At 42.2% G+C, this 24,653-nt stretch overlaps 1 protein-coding gene across 3 annotated transcripts in view; it reads right to left on the bottom strand.

The window, feature by feature from the left end:
• Window positions 1–9,188: 9,188 nt before the first annotated feature.
• AFG1L (AFG1 like ATPase) overlaps window positions 9,189–24,653 on the bottom strand; it is a 64,123-nt gene continuing 48,658 nt past the window's right edge. For all 3 annotated transcript variants that reach the window (XM_021553832.4, XM_085574956.1, XM_085574957.1), the window contains exons 11-13: window positions 17,279–17,419; window positions 15,453–15,566; window positions 9,189–14,718 (exon numbers count right to left, since the gene is read on the bottom strand). In XM_021553832.4, coding sequence (XP_021409507.1) covers window positions 14,578–14,718; window positions 15,453–15,566; window positions 17,279–17,419 — 396 coding nt within the window. In that variant the 3' untranslated portion in view covers window positions 9,189–14,577. The remainder of the gene's footprint in view (window positions 14,719–15,452; window positions 15,567–17,278; window positions 17,420–24,653) is intronic.

The raw sequence follows: 24,653 nt of genomic DNA, 5'->3' as shown, positions 1-24,653 counted from the left end.
ACACCAGTATGTGCAATGAGCATCCCAGAATTATTTCAATCCCAGGAATAGGTGGCACTACCAGCTCCATTTGCCAGAAAGTCTTCACATGCAGGGGCAGCAATGACCTTCAGCAAAAACTTCTGCACCCCAGGGTGGAGACAGCCTTCCACCAGCCAGACAACGTGCTGCCAAATATATGCTAAAAATGATGGGTTGGAGACAGGGATCCAGGTGGTGTCACAACCTGCAGAAGCCATGCAGAAGCCTTCCAAAGGCTTTTTGAGAGCCTGCCTGTCGCTTTGCTCAGAAGCACACATGCCCTGTACCCTGCATCAAAGGATCCTGCTGGTGCTGTGACTGGAAGGATTCAGCTTAAGCCATTGCAAAGCAGCATCTGGCCACAGGGAGAAGGCTGGGATAGGATCAAGCAACATGAAAGGGGTCACGGCATCAAGAGAGTTCAAGAAGTTTGGACAGTACTCGTGACTCTTGGGAATGGTCCTGTGCAGGGCCAGGAGCTGGACTCAATGATCCCTGTGGGCCCCTTCCAACTTATATTTCTCTGTGATATAAGGCAGCCCAATTTCAAGGAAGCCCTTGCTTCCCAAAACCAAGTTATAATTGACTGTTTGTGTATTAAAAACACATCTGTTTAAAAACATAAATCATGGTGAAGGTTAGGTCATCCCCGTCCTGTGGAAGGCTCTGCTGCCCACCTGCCCCACACCTCCCTGTCCAGCAGCCACCCTGCAGCCCCTCATGGCGCCTCTGCCCCCCATTTGTGTGTCCAGCCTGCCTTCCTGACATGGGACACAGGGCTGTATCCCATGCTGGGAGTGTGTGGGTGTTTGGTATCTCCCTTCTTATTATTATTTCTTTTTTTTTTTTTTTTTTTTTTTCCAGCACTTTATGGATATTTTTGGGTTGGAGGAGGCCTCTGGAGACCATCCAGTCCGAACCCTGTGCCAAAGCAGGGTCACCTAGAGCAGGTGACACAGGAACTTGTCCAGGTGGATTCGGAGTCCCTCCAGAGAAGGACTCTCCTCAACCTCCACGGGCAGACTATTCCAGTAACATAAAGAAGTTCTACCTCATGTTGAGGTGAAAATTACTGTGTTTTAGTTCATGTCCATTGCTCTTCACCCTGCCGCTGGGCAGCACTGAAAGCAGGCTGGCACCATGGCTCCTGCCTTTGAGACAGATACGTATGCATTGATGGCATCCCCTCACAGTCTTCTCTACTCCAAACTGAACTTTCTGAAAGGCATCTCAGCCCAGGCCGGCACGGTGTATTTGCCTGACTTCGTGCTCAGCCTGGCGGTGACAGTCTGGGGTGTATTTTTACCCTCTCCTCGCCAGGCCGCTCTCCCCGCCCGCCGCCGCCCGGCCGCGGAGCGCGCCCGCCATCTTGCGGGCTGTGCCCGCCCTGCAGGCCGCCCTCAGCCCGGCGCGGCGCCCGGGGCTGCGGCCGAGTGTTCCGAGCAGCTTTGGAATATGGAGTTCTCCCGAGCAGCTTTGGGATATGGAACAGAACGGGGAATGGGGCAGCTTGCTCAGAGAAGCTGAGGATACCCTGTCCCTGCAAGTGTTCAAGGCCAGTGGGTGGGGCTCTATACAACCTGGTCTAATGGAAGGCGTCCCTGCCCATGGCAGGGGCGAGGGAGCTTTAAGGTCCCGTCTAGCCCAAGCTATTCTGCGGTTCTGATTCTGTGATGTTGCAAACAAGGGTGGGAGAAAGCCGAGAGCAGTGTCCTAAGGCCGGCATTCCCTTTTATCACTGCGAAGTGGCTGATTGCAATGTGTGTGGATGTGTTTCCAGAGCCCCAGCAGGTGCAAGTCCTGGGGGAAACCTGGGCTATCTGGATGACTCCTGTTATCCTAAAAACGGGTATAACCACAAATCCTTGCCAGTCTAGGATTAAATACCCCCAGCCTGCTATTTTTTTACCATCAGAGAGGTCAGCGTGTGCAGATCCTGGGGAAGACAAGCGAAGAACAGCGTTTTGGCTGGAGGTGCCACTGAATCGCAGAAGCAGTGAGCGTGGCTGATGAGAAACTGCCTGCTTGGCACTACTACAACAGCTGCTGAGGTGATGCAAGTGCATGTACTTGCACTAGGAAAAGGTGAGGAACAAAATTTTTCCTCCCCTGAGGCAAGAGAAAAGATCCTAACACAGAGTGGAGCCAGATGATGGCATATGATGTGCCCAAGTACAAAAGTATTCCTGCAGAACTAGGGGCTAGCTTTCCTCTCTCAGTCAGTCTTTCATGATAATTTACTGTTTATACCGCCTTAGCCTGGACTCTCTGTTTTGCCTAGATAATGAAACAGTGGTGCCTTGATTCACTTAAAATACAGCATTGAACTTGGCTGTTGTCACTGATGGTTGATGCACCAAAGTCAGAGGAGGGGGACCCACAAATCCTGACAGCTTCCCTAACATCTCCTTTCAACAGGAGCATCTCAGCCCAAGTGGAACAGTAAAATCTCCTCAGAACTTGTAGTGCAACAGGGTTTTGTACACACCCCCCAATGCAAGGGGGCATCTCCCCTTCCATGGGAGAGCTGTGGAGTGAAGTTAATAGGAAGATGGAAGCTTGTGTCTGCTTTAAGCCAAGAAATGGGAAGCTCGGCTAAAACTCACTTTGCCCTGCTTTTACCCTCAGCTTACTCTGTTAATATGCAAAAAATATTCAATCATCTTTCTGTTTGAAAGACAGGAGGTACTAGAGTCCAGATTCTCTTTTGTAGGGACCCATCTTCCACCTTAGTCAAGTACCTAAATACATTGGTGGATTTTGACCCAAAGGCTGAGACTTCTGAAGCTCATTTCTTATTTGGGACATAGGCAGGAACTTGTGGCATTAACAGCTCAATGGTTTCAGCCCTAGATGAGCTGGCAAAGGTGTTCTCAAAGGTGTACTACAGCCAGCTGTAGTAGTTGATCAGAGAAGCAGTGTCTGCCTCTCCTCTTCCCCTTTTCACAGCACTGCTTTCCAATCTCTCATTACCCAGTCTTTCCATACATTCAGGGTTGCCCCATCCCAGGTGCAGAATCCACCACTCTCCCTCACTGAACTTCATATGGTTGGTGATTTCCCAGTCCTCTGATTTGTCAAGGTCTGTCTGCTGGGCCTCCCTACCCTCAAGGGCTTCAGCAGCTCCTCCCAATTTAGTATCATCAGCACTTACCCAGGATCTCTTCAGATTCTGCATCCAAGTCATTTATGAAAGTGTTGAAGAACACAGGGCTGTGGATGGAGCTCTGGGGAACCCCATCAGTGACAGGTCACCAGTCCAATGTCACCCCGTTCCCTATAACCCTTCGTGCCTGAGTAGTGAGCCAGTTGCTCGCCCATGCCATGATGTTTATCCAGCTGTGTGCCTGACATTTTGTCCAGAAGGATACTGTGAGAGAGTATTGAAAGCTTTACTGAAATTCAAAAAGATCACATCAACTGAAATTCAAAAAGATCAGCTAGGTGGGTGCCCTTGTTGTAAAATTAAGTTGACAAGAAGGACCTTCTCCTCAGGAAGCCATGCTGGCTGTGACTGATGAATGGTGGTTTCCTGCTTGGTTGTGCTCTCCTTGCAAACCTTGTTCCTCTTCCACACCAAGTCACTTAAGACACTTTGCTTCTGATTCATCATTGCTGCATCATTTTGGAAAACTGAAATAAATGCTGGACCAAACCAGGGAGAACTGCAGGGCTGCCTGGATGCTGTGCTGTGGAGGCGGGTGGCTAAATAGCAGGCAGGTGTCTGTCAAGAAGGAAGAGCTGAGGGAGCTGAGGTGGAGGTGTGGGATGTGGGGTGCCCAAGCAGCACCATACAGCTCACCAGAGCAAGCAAAGGGATGGAATGCAGTCCCTGCTCAGAGAGAGAACACTACTTAGTCTGAACAGGAAAAGGGAACCTGGCAAGGACAAGGGCGCAGTTTTGTAATGGTACAGGGGACCCCTGGAAAGACCATGAAATGAGAACAATCAATTATCAAGCTGCTGTGGCTTCAGAAAAGCCATTACAGACATCCTGGTGTAATGAGCACATCTGATGCACAGAAGCTATTTAACCTTCAGCCTCTTGCCTTATAAAGCACCTCTGGGGCAGTGGGTAAAGCTGTTAATTATTAAGGTCAACCCTAGCAGACAGAGGTGTCCTCAAGTACTGGTTGCTGTGGTACGCTCAGATAATTTCTCCATTATGTCAATAACTAATTTGCTGAATTGTTCAAGAATTGACGGATTAGCATCCATTAACCAAGTCTTAACTCATGGCTATGGGAGCAGTTACAGGCCACAAGGTCTGCAGAACCCATTCGTAACTCCTTGAGCACATGTAATATATACACATAGACAGTAGTGCAGCAGCTTGGTGTTAGTAAAACACATAACCAATGTATGTAAAAAGGCTGGGCAGGCAGTGACAGGCACCGGCTTGAGCAGATGTCTCGATGTTTGTCCTCAGGTGCTCTGAGAGCATAGGATGAAGTCACTCTGACTTTTAAAGAATTATGCATTGAGGAATTGTAAACAAGCAGAATCACAACTAAACCAAAATACCCATTATATTCACTACCAAAAGGGTTTTTTTCTTTGTTTTTTTTTTCCTGGGGAAAAAAAAAATCCATACAACAAACATTTAATGGATTTGATGAGTGTGACTTTTTACATTGTTCGCCTTTACGCTGCAAGACAAATTGCATTGCTTTTATTTATTCAGGCCATATAATTTTGTGTACCAAAACTTCGTAATTTTGTGGAGGGACATGGAGGAGGGCCATAGCACTGATGCTGCCTGAGCCTGGCACACCGACTGCACCCAGCTTGTGGAGGAGGAGGGAAATGGCTGTGTGACTGCGCCACAGCGTTACCTGTGTCTGCACTTACCTGCCTGAGACTCTTCTGGCTGACTGCCTGGAGTTAAACCAAAGGAAGCTTGAGGAGAGACAGGAAAGAGAAGGAAATGAAACTATGGTGGTGATAAAACCTACTAATACCAACATTCCTTTAGGGGATTTGTGGGGAGTGAGGCACTGGAATAACTGCTGCCAGCCTGCTGCCAGAAGGGGGATGAGCTGCTTTACTAAGGCCAGCAATGAACACAAAAAATATGAAACCCTCCCCTAGCACAGATAAAAAGGCTGGGGACTGAGGATATGGAAAGGAGGTCAGAGCAGCTCCTTAAGAAGAAACATTACTGGACTTGCTGCTGCACCTTGGTGTCCCACCAAAGCTGGGGATGATGGGCTGTGAAGGAAATTTCAGCGGCTTGTCTATGCTGCTGAAAAGGTGGAAAAGGGGTAGTTCCAAGAACCAACACTTCCCTCAGGCTTAGGCTTGTCTCGTGGTTTGTGGTAGGCTTTTGGCTGTACTGCCAGCTGTTCTGCCCCAAAGGGAGAGTTTCAGCTGTCCACTGCCAGCTGTTTGGAGGGGAAGGGATTGGCAGGGTATGTTCAAAGACAACAGTCCTGTTTAAATGCCAACGCAGGGAGTAGGGTGGGCAAGACAGGCAGGAGGTGCCAGCCCAGTCACAGGGTGGTGAACATGACAGCAGCCCTCACCTCCTTGACTTGTGCCCTGGGAGTAATGTCAAAGCTGGACTGGGGAGGGACACTGCTCCCTTACCTGGAATGATGTCTGCCTTTTTTCCCCCACCCCAGACATCCTTTATCAGACCAGAGCAGTCACTACCACCTTTCCCCACAAACCTCATCTCCCTTGTATTCCTTAGGCTGCCATGGCCACAGCATCCTGCTACAGCATCACTGCAGTACCTGCGTGCAAGGGGCAGGTGGCCATGGGAGAGGCCACATGGGGAGAGCAAGCCCAGGTGCACCACAGGCTGGAGCTGTCTGCCCACCAAAACTGCCCAGGCGGCTGTGACTGAAACTTAATTTGCCTGGTGCATTCCATGGACATTTTAATCAGCATTTCCTACAATCTACTTGGCAAAGAGGCTCAATTGGCAGCTGCCTGACTGAATGGGCTTTGCACCCAGTCTAACCTTCTCCATTCGCAATTTCCAGTGCTGGAAAACCTCTCTGTCTCACTTTCAGAAGTTTCTATAGCAATCACAGCCATCCTAGTGAAGCACTGGAAATGGCAGCCCATTCAGATTGTAATTTTGCTGGACAGTAATTGCTCCTCTCTCCACTGGCCTCTGAAATGTTACTTTTTCGGAGATATCAACTGCAACTGGAGGAGACTGGTCCTCTGCCTGTGTTTCCAACCAGCTTTGTTCCCCCTGCCCCCTGAGGAACTTTGTTAGCTGTTTACAGAGTGTGAACTCGATTAGCAGGGAAGTGTCTCTGACATCATACTGTGGCTACAGGAAAGACCTGACATGAGTGATGCTCTTAACAGACCTGCAGGAACAAACCTCACCACCCAACACAGCATGGTGTGACCTGAACATTATCCATCACTGCATGTAGGAAAAGTTACACAATGTGTTTGCCTTTCCTAATTGTAAAAGAGCAGAGCACTCAAAGCTTTTTTCTTCATGTCGGTGAACTTACTTTTCCTAGTTCAGTTGACTTTAGCCTAAACAATCACTTGATCTTTTATTCCATACTTCATTTTTCAGTGGCTTTGATTGTTCTTAATTACTCTGGCACTGAAGAACCATGTACTGAAAATACATTAAGTAACTTCTTCCAATAAGAAAATGTGGTAGAATTATCCCACAGCTTGTAAAGAAATCAGTTAACCATTTCTTAAGCTCTTGTAATGATCTTCCCCTATACTTTTATGGCTATTGTTGCCTGCTGGAAAAATTAGCTTAAAGCTGAGTAAGGGGAATTGTGGATAAGTGTTTGCAATTTGGCTTTGGACTGACATAGTGTGGTTGCACTCAGAGAATTTGAAGTCTTTGCTCTGGCAGCAGTACTCAAATCTGGGAATATAGGATTCACATTGGAAAAGAGTGGATTTTTATAACTATTTAAATGAACAATTTCAGCTAGAGAGTGGATTAACAGAGCCAACTAAACCCTTCACCCTGACAAAGAACTGGCGGGAGGACTATAGAAACACATCCAAAATTTTTCCAACATGAATGCAGAGTACTAGGTCAGTGAGAAGCATTTCTGTATTTTAATGGCTCTCTTAGAAATCAATTCAATTTAAAACAAAAGTTGTTTTACAAATATGTGGAGAATGCAGAAGGCTGGAGAGGGAGCAAGTGGCCTGCATCCTCCATCTGTTCCATCTTCCCTCTCCTCACGCACTAGGAACTGCTAATGCAAGTCCCCCTTCTGGGCAGACACAGAGGCAAAAGCAGATAGTGCCCCAAACCCAAGAGTCAGAATGTCTCCCATTTTGCAGGTGCATGGGTGCACCCCCAGATCCCACAACCTGTATTTTATATGTGCCAGAGCTGCTGAGACCCAAAGCCAAGCAGCAGGAAACTTTAAGCCTAGAGGTCTTGGGGAAGCTGAGACACAAAAACCTGTGCTTCTCCATCAGACATGAGGCTACAGAACAAGAGAATATTAAGTATCCCAGGATGAGGAGCAATCTTCACTGACAAGAGTTGGACACGTTGGGGAATGCTCATCTCTGAGAGGAAATGGATCAGGGTGACAGAAGAGAAGCATCCACTGGACAAACAAAGATGCAAAGGCAGATTGTCAAAACCTGTTCTTGAATTTCAGAAAAGGCAGCAAAGCTAAGAGACTTTTTGTTTGAGGTAATTTCTAATTAAACCCTGACAGCTTATTGCTGCAGGATGTTCAAAGGGAAAACAGGATCCTAAATTGATCTGGAGAAGGGTCCAATGTTTCCATGAGTGACAAGGCATGCAAACATTGTTGAGAGTACAGCCTATTCCTTCATAAACCTGTGTGAATCTGTAATGGGAGAGTAAGACATCCCATTCTGGATGCTCTTCTCAAATACTGCATACCACAATGCTGCAAGCAAGATACTGGAGCAAGTTGTTTGCTCAACTTTCAATATTACAATAACCCTCTTCAAGAAAGGGGAAAATACTATGTTTGCAGTAAAACATGTAGAAATAGGCCCGAAGTTTAACCCAGCCTAAAAATTTTACACCCCTGGTTTCTCAAGTCCTAACTGTGAAGCACTGCTTGCCATTGGCCAGCAAGACCTGCGTGTCTGCCACTGGCATCCATGGAGAAGTGCCATGCTGCAGCACTGCTCTGTTCTCAGGACTCAGAGGTGCTCCTTCAGGGCACTTGCACAGAAGGGAGCTGCAGTGATCCTCAGACCCTGCCAGCCCTTCAGTGTGGGGGCTCTCCACCAGCCTCCATGTTAACTAACTGCTTCCCCGGGCAATTCCCTTAAGCTGTGTAAAACCTGTAACAACTAACCACGGAATTAATTGGCTGACAGCAAAAGCACGTCTTGAACAGTAAGAATCCAAAATTATGGGGTGGGGGGAAACACTTTAATTGTTGTTTCCATAGAGCTATTTTGTTTCACCCTCAAGTTGTTGCAGGAAAGAGCCAAGGAGGTAGAAAAAAGGGTTCCACACCCAAAAATTAGGGCTGCTGGCAGCAGTAACTGAGGCAGACAAGTCTAAACTACTTCTGGAAGATGTTTCTCACAAGCCCTGGATATTCCAACCCAAAAGCTGAACCACGTGTAGGGCAATGGCTACAACTTGTGCAGGCAACCACATGGCCAGAAACTGCCAGTGCTGCCAGTCCAGGTTTGCCCCCTGGATACAGAGATCTAAGCAAAAACAATCACACTAAGTTGTGAGGACCAAAGGGCTGAAGCACCTCTCCTGTGGAGGCAGGCTGACGGAGGTGAGGTTGTTCAGCCTGGAGAAGGCTCCAGGGAGACCTTACAGCACCTTCCAGTACCTAAAAGGGCATAGCAGGAGACCTGGAGAGGGACTTTTTACAAGGGTATGTAGTGACAGGACAAGGGGGAATGGCCTTAAACTGAAAGAGAGAGGGCTTAGAGTGGCTATTAGGAATAAATTCTTTACTGTGAGGGTGGTAAGGCACTGGAATGGGTTTCCTAGAGCAGCTGCGAATGCCTCATCCCTGGCAGTGTTCTCAGCCAGGCTGGATAAGGCCTTGAGCAACCTGGTCTAGGGGGAGATGTTCCTGCCCATGGCAGGGGAGGTTGGGATTAGATGATCTTAAAGGTCCATTCCAAGCCCTTACCATTCTCTTACTCTAACAGTGGGTCTGTTTATCCAGAACACATATAAAATTCGCATGAATAAGTGACAAGTTTGTAAGATCTGGATTTATTAATTTTTCTTTATTACAAGATAAATTCTTCTCAAATAACAAATGGATTTGACAGTGTTCAGTATGTAATATACTAGATTCAAAATTATATATTTAAAAAAATATTCTCTGTATACAAGGAAAATTCCAACAGAATTTACAAAGCCACTGTATTTCAAACGTATAGGCTATGAGGTCGTTATGAATCTTATAGGAAATTTGTTATTATGAGTAAAAGAAAAACTACACAAATGGTTTACAGTTTTAACCACAAATCTCATATTTTTTTTAAATAGATTCTTAAAATAGATGCATTAATTAAAACAAAATCACTAGAAGAGGCACATGGTGTTTAGTGGATGACATTAATTCTATAACCCAAACAAGGAGACTAATCCACTCTGAGTAGCTAAATTATTTTTTGCACTATTTACATACTTTACTGAAGTATTTTCATCCCAGAGCCTCAGCAAGCATCTTAGAATATTAATGAGGAAGCCTGGCTGCAGGCCAGAGTTAGCAAGTAAGAAAGTAACATCATTCCCATATTATCAACAGGGAAACTGAGGCACCAGGTATATTCAGATCCAGGAAACTGCAGAAAGAAAAATCCTGGATCTTAATTCTGTTAGCTGCGTCATGATGGAGAGACTGTTCTTCCTCCTTGTTGTGTGGCTGGTGACCCTGCTGGGCACTGTTTGAAACCTGGTGAGTTGCTTTTTTTCATGTTTAGATTGCTGCAAAATAGGTGACATCTATCCAGCTGTAGTGTCATCATGAACACCTTTACTAAAAGAAAAAAACATTAATGGTTTTCCTTTTCAGATCAAAAACCAGCAGCAGCAAAAAGTGCATCTTCAATCCTTCCAAAGCCTTTGGAAGGCTGTCTTGTTCTACCCAAAATACTGCAATTGCTCCCTCAATCTGCACAGTAACAAATACTGAATAACTCTGAAAGACAGAATTGCACTATTTATTATTTCTAAAATGTTAAATTTTTGGGCATTGTGAACATTTTTGGTCAATCAAGTATTTGAAAGAAGTTAATTGAGATATTCTCAGCCAGGATGTGACCTTTAGAAAACATGAAGTGTTCCACATGGTCCATAATCCCCAGGATTTTACTTCCTATAACAGCAAAATATACCATATCAATAAAGGTCACTTGAAAAGACCTTTAAAAATAACTTGTCAATAATGTTTGCTGAATGACTAAAGGAAATAAAAGCTTGTTGCAGATCTGAGATTACATGAATTCACAAGTTAAGGAAAACCTAAAAAGCCAGGACTTAAACTCTGGATAGAAGCATCCAGCACAAATCCAGCATTTAAGGCTATTATCAAGCATGCATAATTTAGTCACAGGCATCTCACTATTTACATTTTGGAAAATAAAACTTCTTCAAGTGGGAATAAAGTCATGGGCTGTTGCTGTCTCACAGCAGCAGGAGCAGGCCAGGCAGCAGGGCTCAGGACAGCTGGGAGCACAGGTGGCCCAGCACCCTGGGGCACAAAAAAACCACTCTTGTCCATGGTATCCAGTGAGATTCTGGCCAGCACCATTTGCCTGGAAGGTGTCTGATCCCACAAGCAGCACCCCCAACTCAGCACTGGGAAAAGGCTTTATCATGCTACAGCATCATAAAATAAGCAAATAAGGCCTCACTTTCTTCAGGGAGGTAGACAGACATAAATGTGCTGCTTCTGTGGTTACTGGAGCACCCTCTGCCCTGGCATCTGGGCTGGCTGAGAAACTGGTCCAATAAATTTCTTCTTGTGGACCTGACCCAAAAGTGACAAACCTCCTTCTGCATCACAATCACAAATATAGCACAGTGATTTAGGCAACATTTCTTGTTTTCAGCCTCAAAATACTTCTGGAATCTTCCCCATTTATTTTCCTTGATTATTGTTGGTACCTATCAGGGACTCCCAAGAGACAAATTCTTTGCTGGCCAAGGAAAGGCTGCACAATGGTTTTATTTAGCAATATGTCCTGGAAGCAGTCCTGGCTCTGGAAGTTTTTGGGGGACTTCCCTCTTGTGTTTTCACAGAGCTTACCTATATCCTTAGAAGCTTTCAATGGTATATCAGTCCCACTGCATTTAGGAACTTCCAAAAACCTGGGGTATCTCAGTTTGGGGTGTGCATTCAGACAGCAGTAAAGCCTCAAATACCAATGGGCAAAGCAGCAGCAGTTTGAGTACAAACAGGGATCCTGTGGTTAAAGGAGCTTTGTCATCACCCACATAGATGGTGGAGAAACACCTCATTTCCCTGGCCTGAGACAGTCTCTGTGGGAATGAAGAACCTGCCAGGACCTTCTCTCCCATATGTCCCAGACGTGTTATGTGTGTTCTGCAAGATTACACATTTCCCCTATACCACCTGACAGAGAAGGACATACAGGTTAAAAACATGAACAGTTTTTAAGTGAATGTAAATAAATATCCAGATGCAAAGTGCCTTAGTTTATCTACCACCATCTCCCATTTTCAGACAACACATTCTGGTTCAAGGCAGGAAGTATTTGAATGCTATTCAAAAAAAGTCAAGGCTGAAGCTTCAGGAGATTTATCAGCACAGTCCCAGGCTGATAAGTATAGAGTGTCACATATAAATACAAAAACACACACACTTAAATTATATATATTAGTTTTATCTAGATTTATATGCACATGTATAACTGTATAAATTAAATATACATATGTGTTTGTATATACAGACACACATGCATGAATGTCAATAGTTCCTCAGCTGAGAAACCTAAACCCAAGTCTCTGAAAGCATACAATTATTTGGATGTTCTTAAGTATAAACAATATATTCTGATTGGAGTTTTCATAAATACGCATTAAAATTCTCAATGGTAGTCACCCTTGTGGGAATAATAATACAGTTCCATTAGTTGCAAACTATAAATACAGGCTTTAAAAATTACTTGAAGAGCAGGTATAGCCAGTGTAAGTAACTTCCAGGACAAACAGAAGGGATCAGAACTGAGAATTGATCAGAATTGAGCATGTGGCTCCCTAACAAAAGTAAGTGCACAGGGCCTCTCCAGCCCTCCCTACTGGCCAGAAGGGCCTTTTAAAAGCTTTTTTAAATTGTGATGGCAGACAATTTGGTAAGAGGCAGAAAAAGGTCATGTTGCAAAATCCAACAAAACCTCCCAAAGTTGGAGACAATGTGTTATGTATCTCCTCCCTAGGATATGAGGGCAATCTTTTCAGTCTATCTACATGTCTTTTTCTGCTCAAAGTTTCTAAATATGCTTTTAAGATTACTTTATAAAAACACACAGTATGACAGTTCACACAATACTATGTTTTGTTTCAGTTAGATTAAAATAAAGAATGACACCACTGCATCTTTAACATAGAGTTTCCAACTACAAACATGAGGATGGGTGATGTGTCTTGAGGTATCAGTTCCTTCCTATCCATTCCATAAAAGACATTCCTATAGTAATGTGATGAATTGCCTCAGTAGTACTGAGTACTACTCCCCCCATATCAGGGCAGGTGTGTCAGCAGCAGTGAAAGATTTGGTGTAGAAGAAACAAGAAAATTCAGGGTAGAGATGTAATTGGTATAGAGGCAGCATATCCAGGCTTGCAAGCCACACAAAATTTAGGAAGAATATGAACTTGCACTTATTTGTTACAGCATACCCCATCTTATCAAGTCTCTTTTCCCATCCATTATTTAGATCTTAATCCTGTGCAGCTTCAAGTACCTTAAAGCTCCTATTCAGGGCTCTCTTTTGGGTAAAACCATTAGCTTTCAATGAACCAGACTGAGCAACAATCTGATAAAAAAAACCTCCTGGAGGCTGAATGTCAACACATAGCTAGATCAGAGAATAGAAAAAACATACAAAACTAAAACACACTACTGAGGAGTTACGAGATTTTAGCATGGACAATATCAGGAGTTTCTTAAAGAAGCATTTGGTATTTTTTTTTGTGCAAGCAGCATTGTAAATGACAGAAGTAGTGCAAGATCATTGAAGTGCCCACTTCATGTGACATCATAAAATGACTCTGCATAGCCCATTAACTTTGTCTGTAGGCCAGTTTTCCAGGGAAATTCTAATCCCATCAAATTTCCTGAACATCAAAGGTATATTTTAGAGAATCATTAAGGTTAGGAAAAAACTCCAAGATCATGGAGTCCAACTCTTGTCCAAACCTCATCCTATCAAATAAACCACAGCCCTAAGTGCCACGTCCAGCAATTTCCTTAATACTTCCAGGGATGGTGACGCCACCACCTCCCTCGGCAGCCTGTTCCAATATTGGACAACACTTTCAGTGAAGAAATTCTTCATCGTGTCCAACCTGAATCTCCCCTGGAGCAGCTTGAGGCTGTGTCCTCTCATCCTGGTTGCCTGGGAGAAGAATCCAACCCTCACCTTATTACACCCTCCTTTCAGATGGTTGTAGAGAGCAGTAAGGCCTCCCCAAGCCTCCTTTTCTCCAGGCTAAACACCCCCAGCTCCCTCAGCTGCTCCTCACAGGACTTGTGCTCCAGACCCTTCACCAGCTGCATTGCCCTTCTCTGGACTCAGCTCCAGCACCTCAATGTCCTTCTTGTAGTGAGGGGCCCAGACTGGACATAGCACTCAAGGCGAGGCCTCACCAGTGCAGGTACGGGGAACAATTCCTGCCTGGGGCTGCTGGCCACACCATTGCTGATACAGGCTGAGATTCCACTGGCCCTCTTGGCCACTTGGGCTCAGCTAGCTCCTGTTCTGTTTACCAGCACCCCACCCCTGGCAACTTTCCAGCTGCTCTTCCCCAGCCTGTGGTGCTGCCTAGGGTTGTTGTGACCCAAGGGCAGGACCTGGCACTTGGCCTATGCAGAACCCCATACAACCAGCCTCAGCCCATTGATCCAGCCTGTGCAGATCCCTTTGCAGAGCTTTCCTACCCTCCTGCAGGTCAACACTCCCACCCAACTTGGCGTTGTCTGTGAACTTACTGAGGGTGCACTTTGATCCCCTTGTCCATACCATGCTTAAAGATATTGAAGAGGGCTGGCCCCAATACTGAGCCCTGGGGAACCCCACTGGTAATCAGCCACCAGCTGGAGGTAATTCCATTCACCACCACTGTATGGAGCCAGAAAGCCAGACAGGTTTGAAGAAGAACAAATAAAGGCAAAATTTCACATATCCACGCACTGGTGGTACAGACAAATAACTGAGACCTCATGTCTTAAACTCAAAACACTATTGATGAAAGAAAACATGGTCCAGATGATAAAGTGCAATTATTATTCAAGTTGTGCTAAAAAGCATTCCAGTGCTTTTCTGAAGATTTTCCAGCTTTTTCTTCTTGGTGATTTCACACTGTAATTTTACTTCTTGGTGATTTAATTCAACTTTTAATTGTTTTTTTGCTTCTGTCCCCATCATTCCAGTACTGTTCAGTTTGCATTTCTGTGAGCCGTGAGAGAGTACGCTGAAAGGCGAAGACTTCCTCTTCTCCTGTAAACATGGAGAGTCCTTTGGCAGAATCCTACATCAGTACACAAAAACAGTACCACACACCTGTGAGACTCACAGCTGTACTGAAGTGCATCCTGTCTAACTCCTAAGGCTCAGTGTTTTACCAGCTTTGACAAAACAAGACAGCAGCATGGCACCAAAAAATTAAAACTGATGTCCAAAAATTAAAGAAAAGCACCTATTTCAGCTAGGTAATCTCCTGAAGAAATACAGCAAAATAAGTAATTTGGCTTTAAAACAACACAATAACAGGTTAACCATCTACTTTTCCTTTTTTGCTGACTAATTGTACACCAATTTAAACAAATTATTTAAAAAGTCCTTAGCAATAACTGAGCCACAGGGAAAAAGAAAAACAGAATAAGCAACACGCGAAGTAGTACTGTTTGTGAGGACTCATGAGGCTGTTCTGTAGTCTAGGAGGAGGTAGAACAAACCACCTTTTATTTGTGTATTTTAAATGTAGGTGCTAAACTTAAATCAGCATTTTTCATATATGACTGAACATATATAATGACTAATATTCAAAATAACCATAAAACTTACACAGAGTGGTTCTACATATAGTGACATTTTCTTTGACTGTAAGTAGCACAACATGTAATTATCAGAGTGACAGAGACACTGCAAAAAAGCAGCATATCAATAGTTAAATGTTTTCTTGATTCCCCCTCTTAAAATGCTGCTGCAATAATGAGACCAAACCCAATTTTGTTACAAAAGGGAGATGTTAAATTCATGTACCTGGCTCAAATCCAAATCATCCATCAACACTCTGTTGTCCTGCAGTTCACCACTGTCATGTTTCAGGAGGAACAGGCTTTGGAGAGGAGCTGCCGCAGAACAGATAATGCGCACCTGAGAGGGGGAGAGCAGGCAACACTATCATCCCTTGGGATTTACAGGAATGGGATAAAGTACTCGATCTATGCACAGCAAACTTCAAGTTAAATCATCAGTGCTTTTTCCCCAATGTTTTTCCTTTCTCTTATTAGGACTGCTGTTATAGATTTGCCTTTGTCAGCTGGACTATTAACCTTACAGGATCTTTTTCTCAATAACAACAGATGTAACTTTTACTCAGAGAATAGAAGAACTGTGCTATCAAATATTCAGAATATTTGCTACACAGGTAATGAGTTCACCATAAAGTTTGCTTTCTGAAATAACAGCTGTATAGTAAGCAATGCTTATTTTTCACCCATAGTAAGAGTCCTCTCAGTGGGTAGATACACTGCACTATTTAAGTAATATTTAAATTCCAAATTTCCCAGAAGACTGAGTGAAGCCTTTCCTGACTTCATCTGTGCTACTCCAGTAAGTTATTTGCTAGTAAAAATAATGATGCTGTTTTCATGACTGTTGGGAAGAGATACAACATGCAATGAGAGATGGGGGTTGCAATGAAGACAGACTGAAATAATACTATAGAAGAAGACTCTTATTGAGAGCATACAGGCAGGATGTTTGTGTTGTGGACAGGCATCCACAAATATACTCAGGTATTTTTCCCAACTACTTTTGATGGGAGTATAACCTTTTGTTTTTCCTGTGAAGGAAGTAATAGAAAGTGACTGCTTGCAATTCTTATTGACAGCACAAACCCAGGGCAGACCATTCCCCCTATTTCTAACACATTAGTTTAATATTAGCATATTGTCTTAGCAAATGTCCACTTCCCAACCATAAAGAATAAAGAATCTGGCTAATTTGAATGACACTGATTTGAATCTGGCTGATTTGAATGAGACTACTCATACAGTGACTTACTTCAATACCTTGCTGAGTTGGGGCATTTATGATCAACAACCCATGCCAGAACATTCTTGGTAAGAACCAGCCTCAACTGACACTTCCCTACTGCATAAATGTTTAAGTGTGTGCAAATATAATCACATATAAGAAAGTGTTTCAAACCTTGCATCACTTAAAAAAAAAAATCACCTTAAACAGGAACTTCCTTTTGTTTTAGTTATGATTATTTTGCTTCCAAGATTGAAATCCCTGTAAATCCACACAAAGTGGATTTATCATTATTATTCCATGAGCAATTCTACAATCTAATGTAAAGCCTACACCAACTGTTTCCTTTAAACTTTATGATATAATTGTGCTATTAACTCCTCTTTCCTGATCAGAAAGGCATTGATTCCTGACCAACTGCCTGTACAACTAAAAACTAAAAAAACTCCATTTCACTCCAGCACAGTTGGCAGCACAATCTTTCATTATTAAAATAATGATATGGCTTCTGTTGTTTTCCTGGGTTAGGAAAGAACATCCCCATTCAAAAAAGGCAAATGAGCTCAGTCTTATATTTATGCTCATGCTTAATACTCACAGAAACAACTAAAAAAATCTGTTTATTTGCCTTTATTGAAATTGTACCTTTTTTTTTTTTTTTTTTTTTTTTGGTGAAGCTGGAATTATGTTTCTTTGCAGCACTACTTCATGATGCTTATATTTTCCAAACCATTACTACAGAAAGCCTTATTTCAAACCAATAGTAACAGTCAGTTTTAGGACTCTAAATATTATTCCTATACATATAGGAAAGGCTTGGTTCTCACCTTATGCTCATAAAAGGTATCAATAAGAGTAATGAAACGACGAGTTTGTGTCCTTTTTGCTATTGTAAGAAGTGGTATGTCACGAACAAACACTGTGTCAAAATGCTTTGATATTTCCAAATAGTCGCTGGCTCCAAGAGGCTGAAACAAAACAAACCATAAGCAATGGAAATCCATGACAGAATGACACATAAACACTGTATCTTGACATACTACAGTAACAGAAGAGAGCTGTACAGTCTTGATCATATTCTTACTTTTATTCCTTTGTATCTTGCTTGAGGAATGCTTGATTGCCCTTAGGGACACAGGTACCTGTGGGTGTTCATACTCCTGGCTTTACATGAACAGTGAGTGTTAAAAATGTGGCTCTTCTGCACTCAGACAACATTATGATCTCTCTCTGACAACCTCAAATGAAATAATCACTATAAACCATAATCCATAGAAGACAGGTGATTTCAACCTAAAGCATAAATAATTTGAATCTCTATTAGGATGCTTTCTAGCAGCAAGATTTGTAAATGCAAATTCATAGGCTAGTTACTAAATCCTAAGTAGACCTGCATTTAGTTCACCCAGGACTAACCCAGTCTGAGCAAATATCTCATTTTTTAGTATGGCAAACAAGAGGAAACAGACAAAAATGTAATTTTGCAGCAGTTCCTTTGTTCATGGCTTCTCCTGTAATGATGAAATAAAAATCTTCAAGAAGAACTCGTTAGTTTCTCTTTCGATATCTAAACCATTAACAGAAAACACAAATAGTAGTAGCTCATTCAAGTACGTTCCTCTAAAATTACATTTCCATTACATGGAAGGTATTTTTTTCTGCAAGATCTATCAGTAACACAGGCAATACTTCATCATGAGCTATTAAAATTTTTACTCCAGAACTCATTTCATCCATTTTACTTGTACAAATACTTCAGAATCTTGTCTGCAGCTATTCCAGAGAACAAGTTCAGCAGCATTTTGCATAGTCACAACTCCCCAGGTAATCTATGCACCATGTGCTGTACCAAGTGCAATACTGTTATAAAGCACTACAATACTGGTATTACCTTGAAACCAGTAGATATAATTTTCTTTAACTGAAATTATGAGACTAATTTGTTGTTACGCCACAAATAACTTCTTAGCTAGCACACTTCTGAAAAATGTTATTTTAAGCAATTATTAATAGCTACTCATGGTCAGGACTTTGGGTTTTGCTTAGATGCCAGAATAAAAAAAAAACTTGTAGAAATGGTCTTTACACAAGCACAGGAGAGAGAAGCCCTGATGGCATTCCAAAAGTTCTTCTGAAAATTAATGGGACTAAGCTAACCTTCCAGGTGGGTATTAAAGCCTTTCACTCTCCACCAGCTCTCCCACTTGCAGTCTCATTAATCACCCTGCTTTCCCTTTCCCAAGCATGCAACTTCCCTGTAGCATCTATGGAAAAGAATTATTACAAAGCCTTTCAATTATTTTGAGCAGTGTTTAAAAACACTATATGCTGTATTTTCCCCTTAGAATTATATTTAATGCTTATTTTCTTCCTCTATTTCAGTCCCCTAGTTACTGCTATGGACTTAGTCATCAGAAACCAAAAACTTATCATTATGAGGGCCACCAGCAAAGCTTTATAAAACACCTCTGGAAAAAACAAAATCCTATTTGGATAAACCAGAGTAGCTGAACTTGAAATGTTCTGATGAAATAAAGCAGGAAAAGGTTCAAGAAAGTAGAAGGAATTGATGGATGGAAACAACACACAGCAAACTTACTGGACACCTTGCCAACAGATACAAGTGATACATCTGGACAGCCAGAGTATCAAGTGCAAAAGAAAAACAATGGGAATACTAAAAGCAACACAACCAAGATGCTGCTGGAGATTTTAAGACTAGTGATAAGCAAATAGTTTCGGTAACTGTAATTTTATTCCATACTTAGGACTGAAGTACTGTTAAACACAGAGGAGATCAAGTATGCCTATGTGATGAGTACCTGTGAGAGAGAACACCAGTGATCTCATTGTACAGGAGAAAGGTAAGAATTTCTCATGTCTCCCCTTAGGTAAGAAATTACAGAAATCACTGCTATGCTGATTCATTCTTTAATCACATGAAGAGCCCAAGCAGTCTTCTGCCAAAACCCAAAACCCTGAGGAATTATTCTGCCCTGACCCAATGTGACACATTTTCTCACACAATACACCCTCCTCATCTCAAAGTACCAGATATTAAAAGGTGATTCCTAAAATAAATAAATATATAATTAAAAATTACAGTGTACAAACTTGCAAAGTAGGCACACTGAAGTGCCCAACTAATGAGCTCTACAGCTAAGAACTTGGTAGGTGCCTTGCTTGGTGGATAGCCAAACAGGAAAATAAAAAACTTAGGTAGTCAGAGGGGAAAAAACAGAAGACAAAAATAAGGCTAATGCATTTCAAATGGGAAGAATGGAAGATGTAATACGTATACTGCTCTTCATATAGACATAAAATCACAGTTCATAGAAGGTTATAATATGCATCTTTATCAGTCAAACAGGAATTCAATCTACTTCAGCAGTGCGAAAAGCAAGCAATTCAAGAATTAATCTAATTACATAAAAGGCAGAACATTTCAAGCTTTAACAAGAACTTCTGAAACACCTACACCAAAACTAAGTGATAATATTCTGTGAATGTTGGCAGAAACATGCCTTTGGAGACTCCAAAATCTTACACTCAGAAAGATCTGAGTCTAGCAGCATGACTACGTTATTAGAGTAAATTTTGTATCTCCTTGACAAGACTCAAGTCTAGTGAGACAACTGAAATGCCGAGTCAGCCGTTCTCCTGTTATATATGGCTCAGCTGATATCTGCTGTAGTCCCTTACACAGAAGAGTTCTCAAAACTTCCTGCTTTTGTAGTTTAGAGACAGTCCTAGAGATGAAAGACAAAGCTTTTAATCTTGTTCCTAACATGACTTACTCTTGTCTTGGGAAGTCCTGTAATTTCCTCCTGTCTTATTCAATGTAAAAAGAAGAAACCACCAGCAAGTTTGCAAATGCTCTGGTGACAGATTAGAGCCCTTTTTTGTATCCCTCTGTCCTTGCTATTGGCCCAGTTTCTGTGCTCCCTGTAATTGCTTCAAAGCTGGTGTAACCCACCAGCTAACTCAAAATGCTCCAAATGCAAGGGACCATGATTCAGGGGCATCCTGACAACTCCTCAACTCACATTCTCACTGGCCTATTGCCCCCCAAACCTGGCATGAGGCTGGCACAAGCACCAACATACCACCTCTGCCACACAGGAACAGAGACAGGGAAATGGGTTTGAGGCCAGATTGCGCCATTGCTAGAGGCTCTGGCTGTACAGTCCATATACAGAAGCTCCACTGAGGAGCAAATATCTGCTGTTCCAGCAGCCCTCCCCTGCCTTCAGAGCACTGCATTCCTGCCTTCAGGCCCTTCTTCCCTCACCTTGCAGCAAGTGCTGTCGGGGTCCCAACTGCCAGCAACACGAGCTCAGACCAGGCTACAAGACTAGAGACACATGATTTTAGACATATAGCATTGTCCTCTGCATAACTCTCCAGGGCTGAAATCTATTTTGCGAATCTCAACCAATCACAGAGAGTATTTCACTTTAGTTAGCAGCATACATGAAGGTATTTCTTTCTCTGAAGTTGCTAATGAAGCCACAAATCCTCCTAATACTGATACATATATATGTAATCCTCTTACTAAAAGTTTAGCCTTATTAATCTCATCCTCTGAATAACATTGTAAAAATAACTTCATTCGGTATGTGTTTCTGGTGCTGTCTGATCTCTTTTGTTTCACTGATTATTGATCAAAACTCAACAGCAGAACAGCAAGACATTAATGTAATGACTGTCATTTACCATTTGTTACCAGGTCTTTCACATGCTATATTATTTTAAAAACTCAAAACATTAACAGGTAAGAATCTTTCTTATGGTATTATTATTTCTGCATGTGTATATACTGTAAAACTGTTGTGGATTTTTGCCATTAGCTCTGATGCCAAGAGTCAGTATTTTACAGGCATCATACTAATGCAAAACGCATTAGCACTAACATGGCCTACACTCCTGACAAAGTGTTTATTCCACTTCAACCTGCTTGACTGAGTTCTCAGTTTTATTTGGTTTTGTTTTTCTGTTGACTTAATGCATTTACAACTACCATCATCTCAGTTCAAGTAGGATGTTTATTATTTGGAGCTCTCTGTAGGCTGTTTTAGTTAGTCATCTCCTGTTTCTATTATATAGTTCATTTAATTATAGTATAAAGCATATCTTTTTCTTTGTTGACTCATCAGTGGCCTAGGATATCATCTTTAAGAGATTGTCTGAAGAATACAGAATGTTTTGTGTAAGACAGAAAAGGATATGTCATCTCAATATGTATTTTTTGTTGATGTTGCAAGATATTCCAGGGCCAGTTCCAGCCTATCCTGAAGACTTGTCATTGACAGTAACTATAATTCTGTGCCAATATTCTTACACTCCAAAACTTCCTACAGACAACACTCAGTTTAAGATCAGATAATATTTACAATTCAATCATTAAGTATAAACAAAAAAAAAAAAAAAAAAAGCTCTGTTGTTTCCAAATGAACAACACACTGTCACTAGTGAGGCTCATAAAACAGAGCACTGAGGTAATGTGTCAAGATAATAATTCCAAGAAAGGAACAGGAAAACCCAAGGCATGATATATGATGCCACAGTATGCTAAAGTTTAAATAAAAATGGGAAGAGGTAGGACATGGCTAACTTGATTTAAAAAAATTAAAGCTACTGATGGCAGTGCAAATCTCAGAACCGTAGAACAGTCTGGGTTGCAAGATCCCTTAAAGATCATCTAGTTGCAACCAGGAGAGCAGGAATCTAAGATCTGTAAACCCTGGAGTGAAAGATATTTTGTGTACCAACCACAGCCCCTTGCTATCTCAGGTTATCTCACCACAGAATCCTGCTAAGAAGTAATTTTCCTTGTTCTTACAACAGAAGTTTTTAGTCACATTTTTCATAGTGGAAAGCTGTTTCAAATCTTCGCTCTTCTGCTTAAGAAGTTGCTTGTAACTTCCCTTTTATTTATTTATTTAAACAATATGGTCAAAGCTGACTGAATAATGGAACATGGAAAAGGCATGTTTCTGCTCTAAAAACTCTCACTGCTACACTTCCCATTCCAACTCCAAAGTATAGTATTATCAATGAAATGGGCTCCAAAAATAGTTAAGGCTTAAAAAAAATATAGGTCTATTTAAACATTTACACTTACTTAAGATTTCAAAACCATGATCAAAAAAGCTTTGGAAAAGAGAGAGAAGTACATTCAAGAATTTAAGTAACAAAAAAATTAAATTAAAAAGACAAAACCTTAAAACACCAATCATCTTCAAAAAGCTTGTATTACCTGCAGTATAGGATCTAAACTCTCAAGGTTTATGCATCTTTCAATGAAAGCAGTGCTCTCTAAAAATTAAGCTCTGATACACATAAAATATAAAACAGAAAGGTGGTTTGACTAACAATATAACTGTATTGCAATATTTCCACCTGAAATAATTTTCTTGAGTTTAGTTTATTAAAAATGCTCATGAATAAGATACGGTAAAGTTTTTTTGGGGGGAATAGAGTGTAGCTAATAAAAGATAGACTCGAGCTTAAGCTGCAAAAGCTAATCTCTTAGGAATAAAACTAAGATCACAAACTAAGGAAAACTATGATTCTAAAAGGTTACTGGAAGTAGTGCTTATCTATGGTATGTTTATTTACACCTGTACCTGACAATCCTACAGTCCTAAAGATGACACCAAATTACACTGTGGATACATTCAGCAGCTTTTAATGAAGATAGTTCCCTCAAAATTAGTCAGAATCATTAAGCCACAAATGCATTTGAGTTATATCATCAAGTAAGGCAGACATTCAGATGACACAAAAACAGACACTTGCATTTTTAAATCACTTGATGCATTTGAAAATGGTAAGTTTTTAAATTTTATTTTCTTTTTTTAAAGCTTAGTTACATCTTTTCCTTTGAAGTGCAAACTATTCAAGTTAAGAACTACATCTTCCTCTTGGTTTGTACAGTGTGCCTATTGCAACAACCTAACAGAAAGTGTTCACCACTGATTTGTTGTGTTAATCTGCACAAAAATTCTATTTTGCCAATTTCAGGAACATTGAGTAACTATTAGGGGAAAAAAAAAAATCACATCCAATAACCTTGTACAACATAAATACCGATATTAAATTTAGTTTTACAACTTTAACGCTATTGTGTGTTTGCTCGCGGTTAGTATCATGTTAAGACACCACATTCATTGGTACCGGGCAGCGGAATGAAAGGATGGATATATTGATTACCCAGTGGAAAGCCGGCAGGCCCCATGAAGCAGAGCAGGCTCGGCTCGGCTCGGCGCGGCTCGGCTCGGCTCGGCTCGGCTCGGCGCGGCTCGGCGCGGCTCGGCTCGGCTCGGCTCGGCTCGGCTCGGCTCGGCGCGGCTCGGCTCGGCTCGGCTCGGCTCGGCTCGGCTCGGCGCGGCTCGGCTCGGCTCGGCTCGGCTCGGCTCGGCTCGGCGCGGCTCGGCGCGGCTCGGCTCGGCTCGGCTCGGCTCGGAGCAGGCTGCCGCGCTCCCGGCAGAGGGCAGCAGCTGCTGCGCACGAGGCAGGGGAGCGCCGCCAGCAGCTCCGCAGCTCCATCAGGATCACATCCAGGGTACGCTCTCGGCTGCGTTATTTATACCAGACCAAACTGCCACTCTTACCAATCTTCAAGAAAAACTTTAAAAGGGAGGTGAAGAAAGCGAACTGGCAAAGAGTGATTTTTTCTAAGGTGCAATGAACACTGTTCTTCATGTGTGAACACATTAAAATGGGTAAGACTTATATTTGCACAATTGAGTGCATATACATATACAGGGATTTTTAAATCAAGTTCATATATACATTTTAGTTTTAAAGGTATCTGGTGACCTTTCACTCACACATTTAACTCAATTAACAAATTAACTAATTATGTTTTTCAAGAATCTAACACCACTGGTAGTGTTTCCCTCGTTGTATAGATGGAGAAACGGGAAGAAATTAAAGGTCCCAAAAAATGGGAGAAGAGAGTGTTAACATTAAAATGTGGCAACTCTATGTCCCTATTCTGCCTGGTGCCTGTCCCAGCCTCCTGTGGCTACATTTTGTTTTGATGAAAACCAAGCAGAGTCCTCCTGTCTGATTACACTGGAGAAGCACATTCACAGGGCTCCATTCTAGTACTGGGCAACTGCTTCATGCCCATGACAAAGACCACCACATGCCACTCTGCCACATAAAACCCAGTGTGTCAGGTCTGAAAAGCTG

The sequence above is a fragment of the Lonchura striata genome, chromosome 3 (assembly GCF_050655825.1).
Source record: "Lonchura striata isolate lonStrDom1 chromosome 3, ASM5065582v1, whole genome shotgun sequence".
NCBI lineage: Eukaryota > Metazoa > Chordata > Aves > Passeriformes > Estrildidae > Lonchura > Lonchura striata.
The sequence above is the reverse complement of the archived record's forward strand: the minus strand, read 5'-3'. Positions and strand labels throughout refer to the sequence as shown.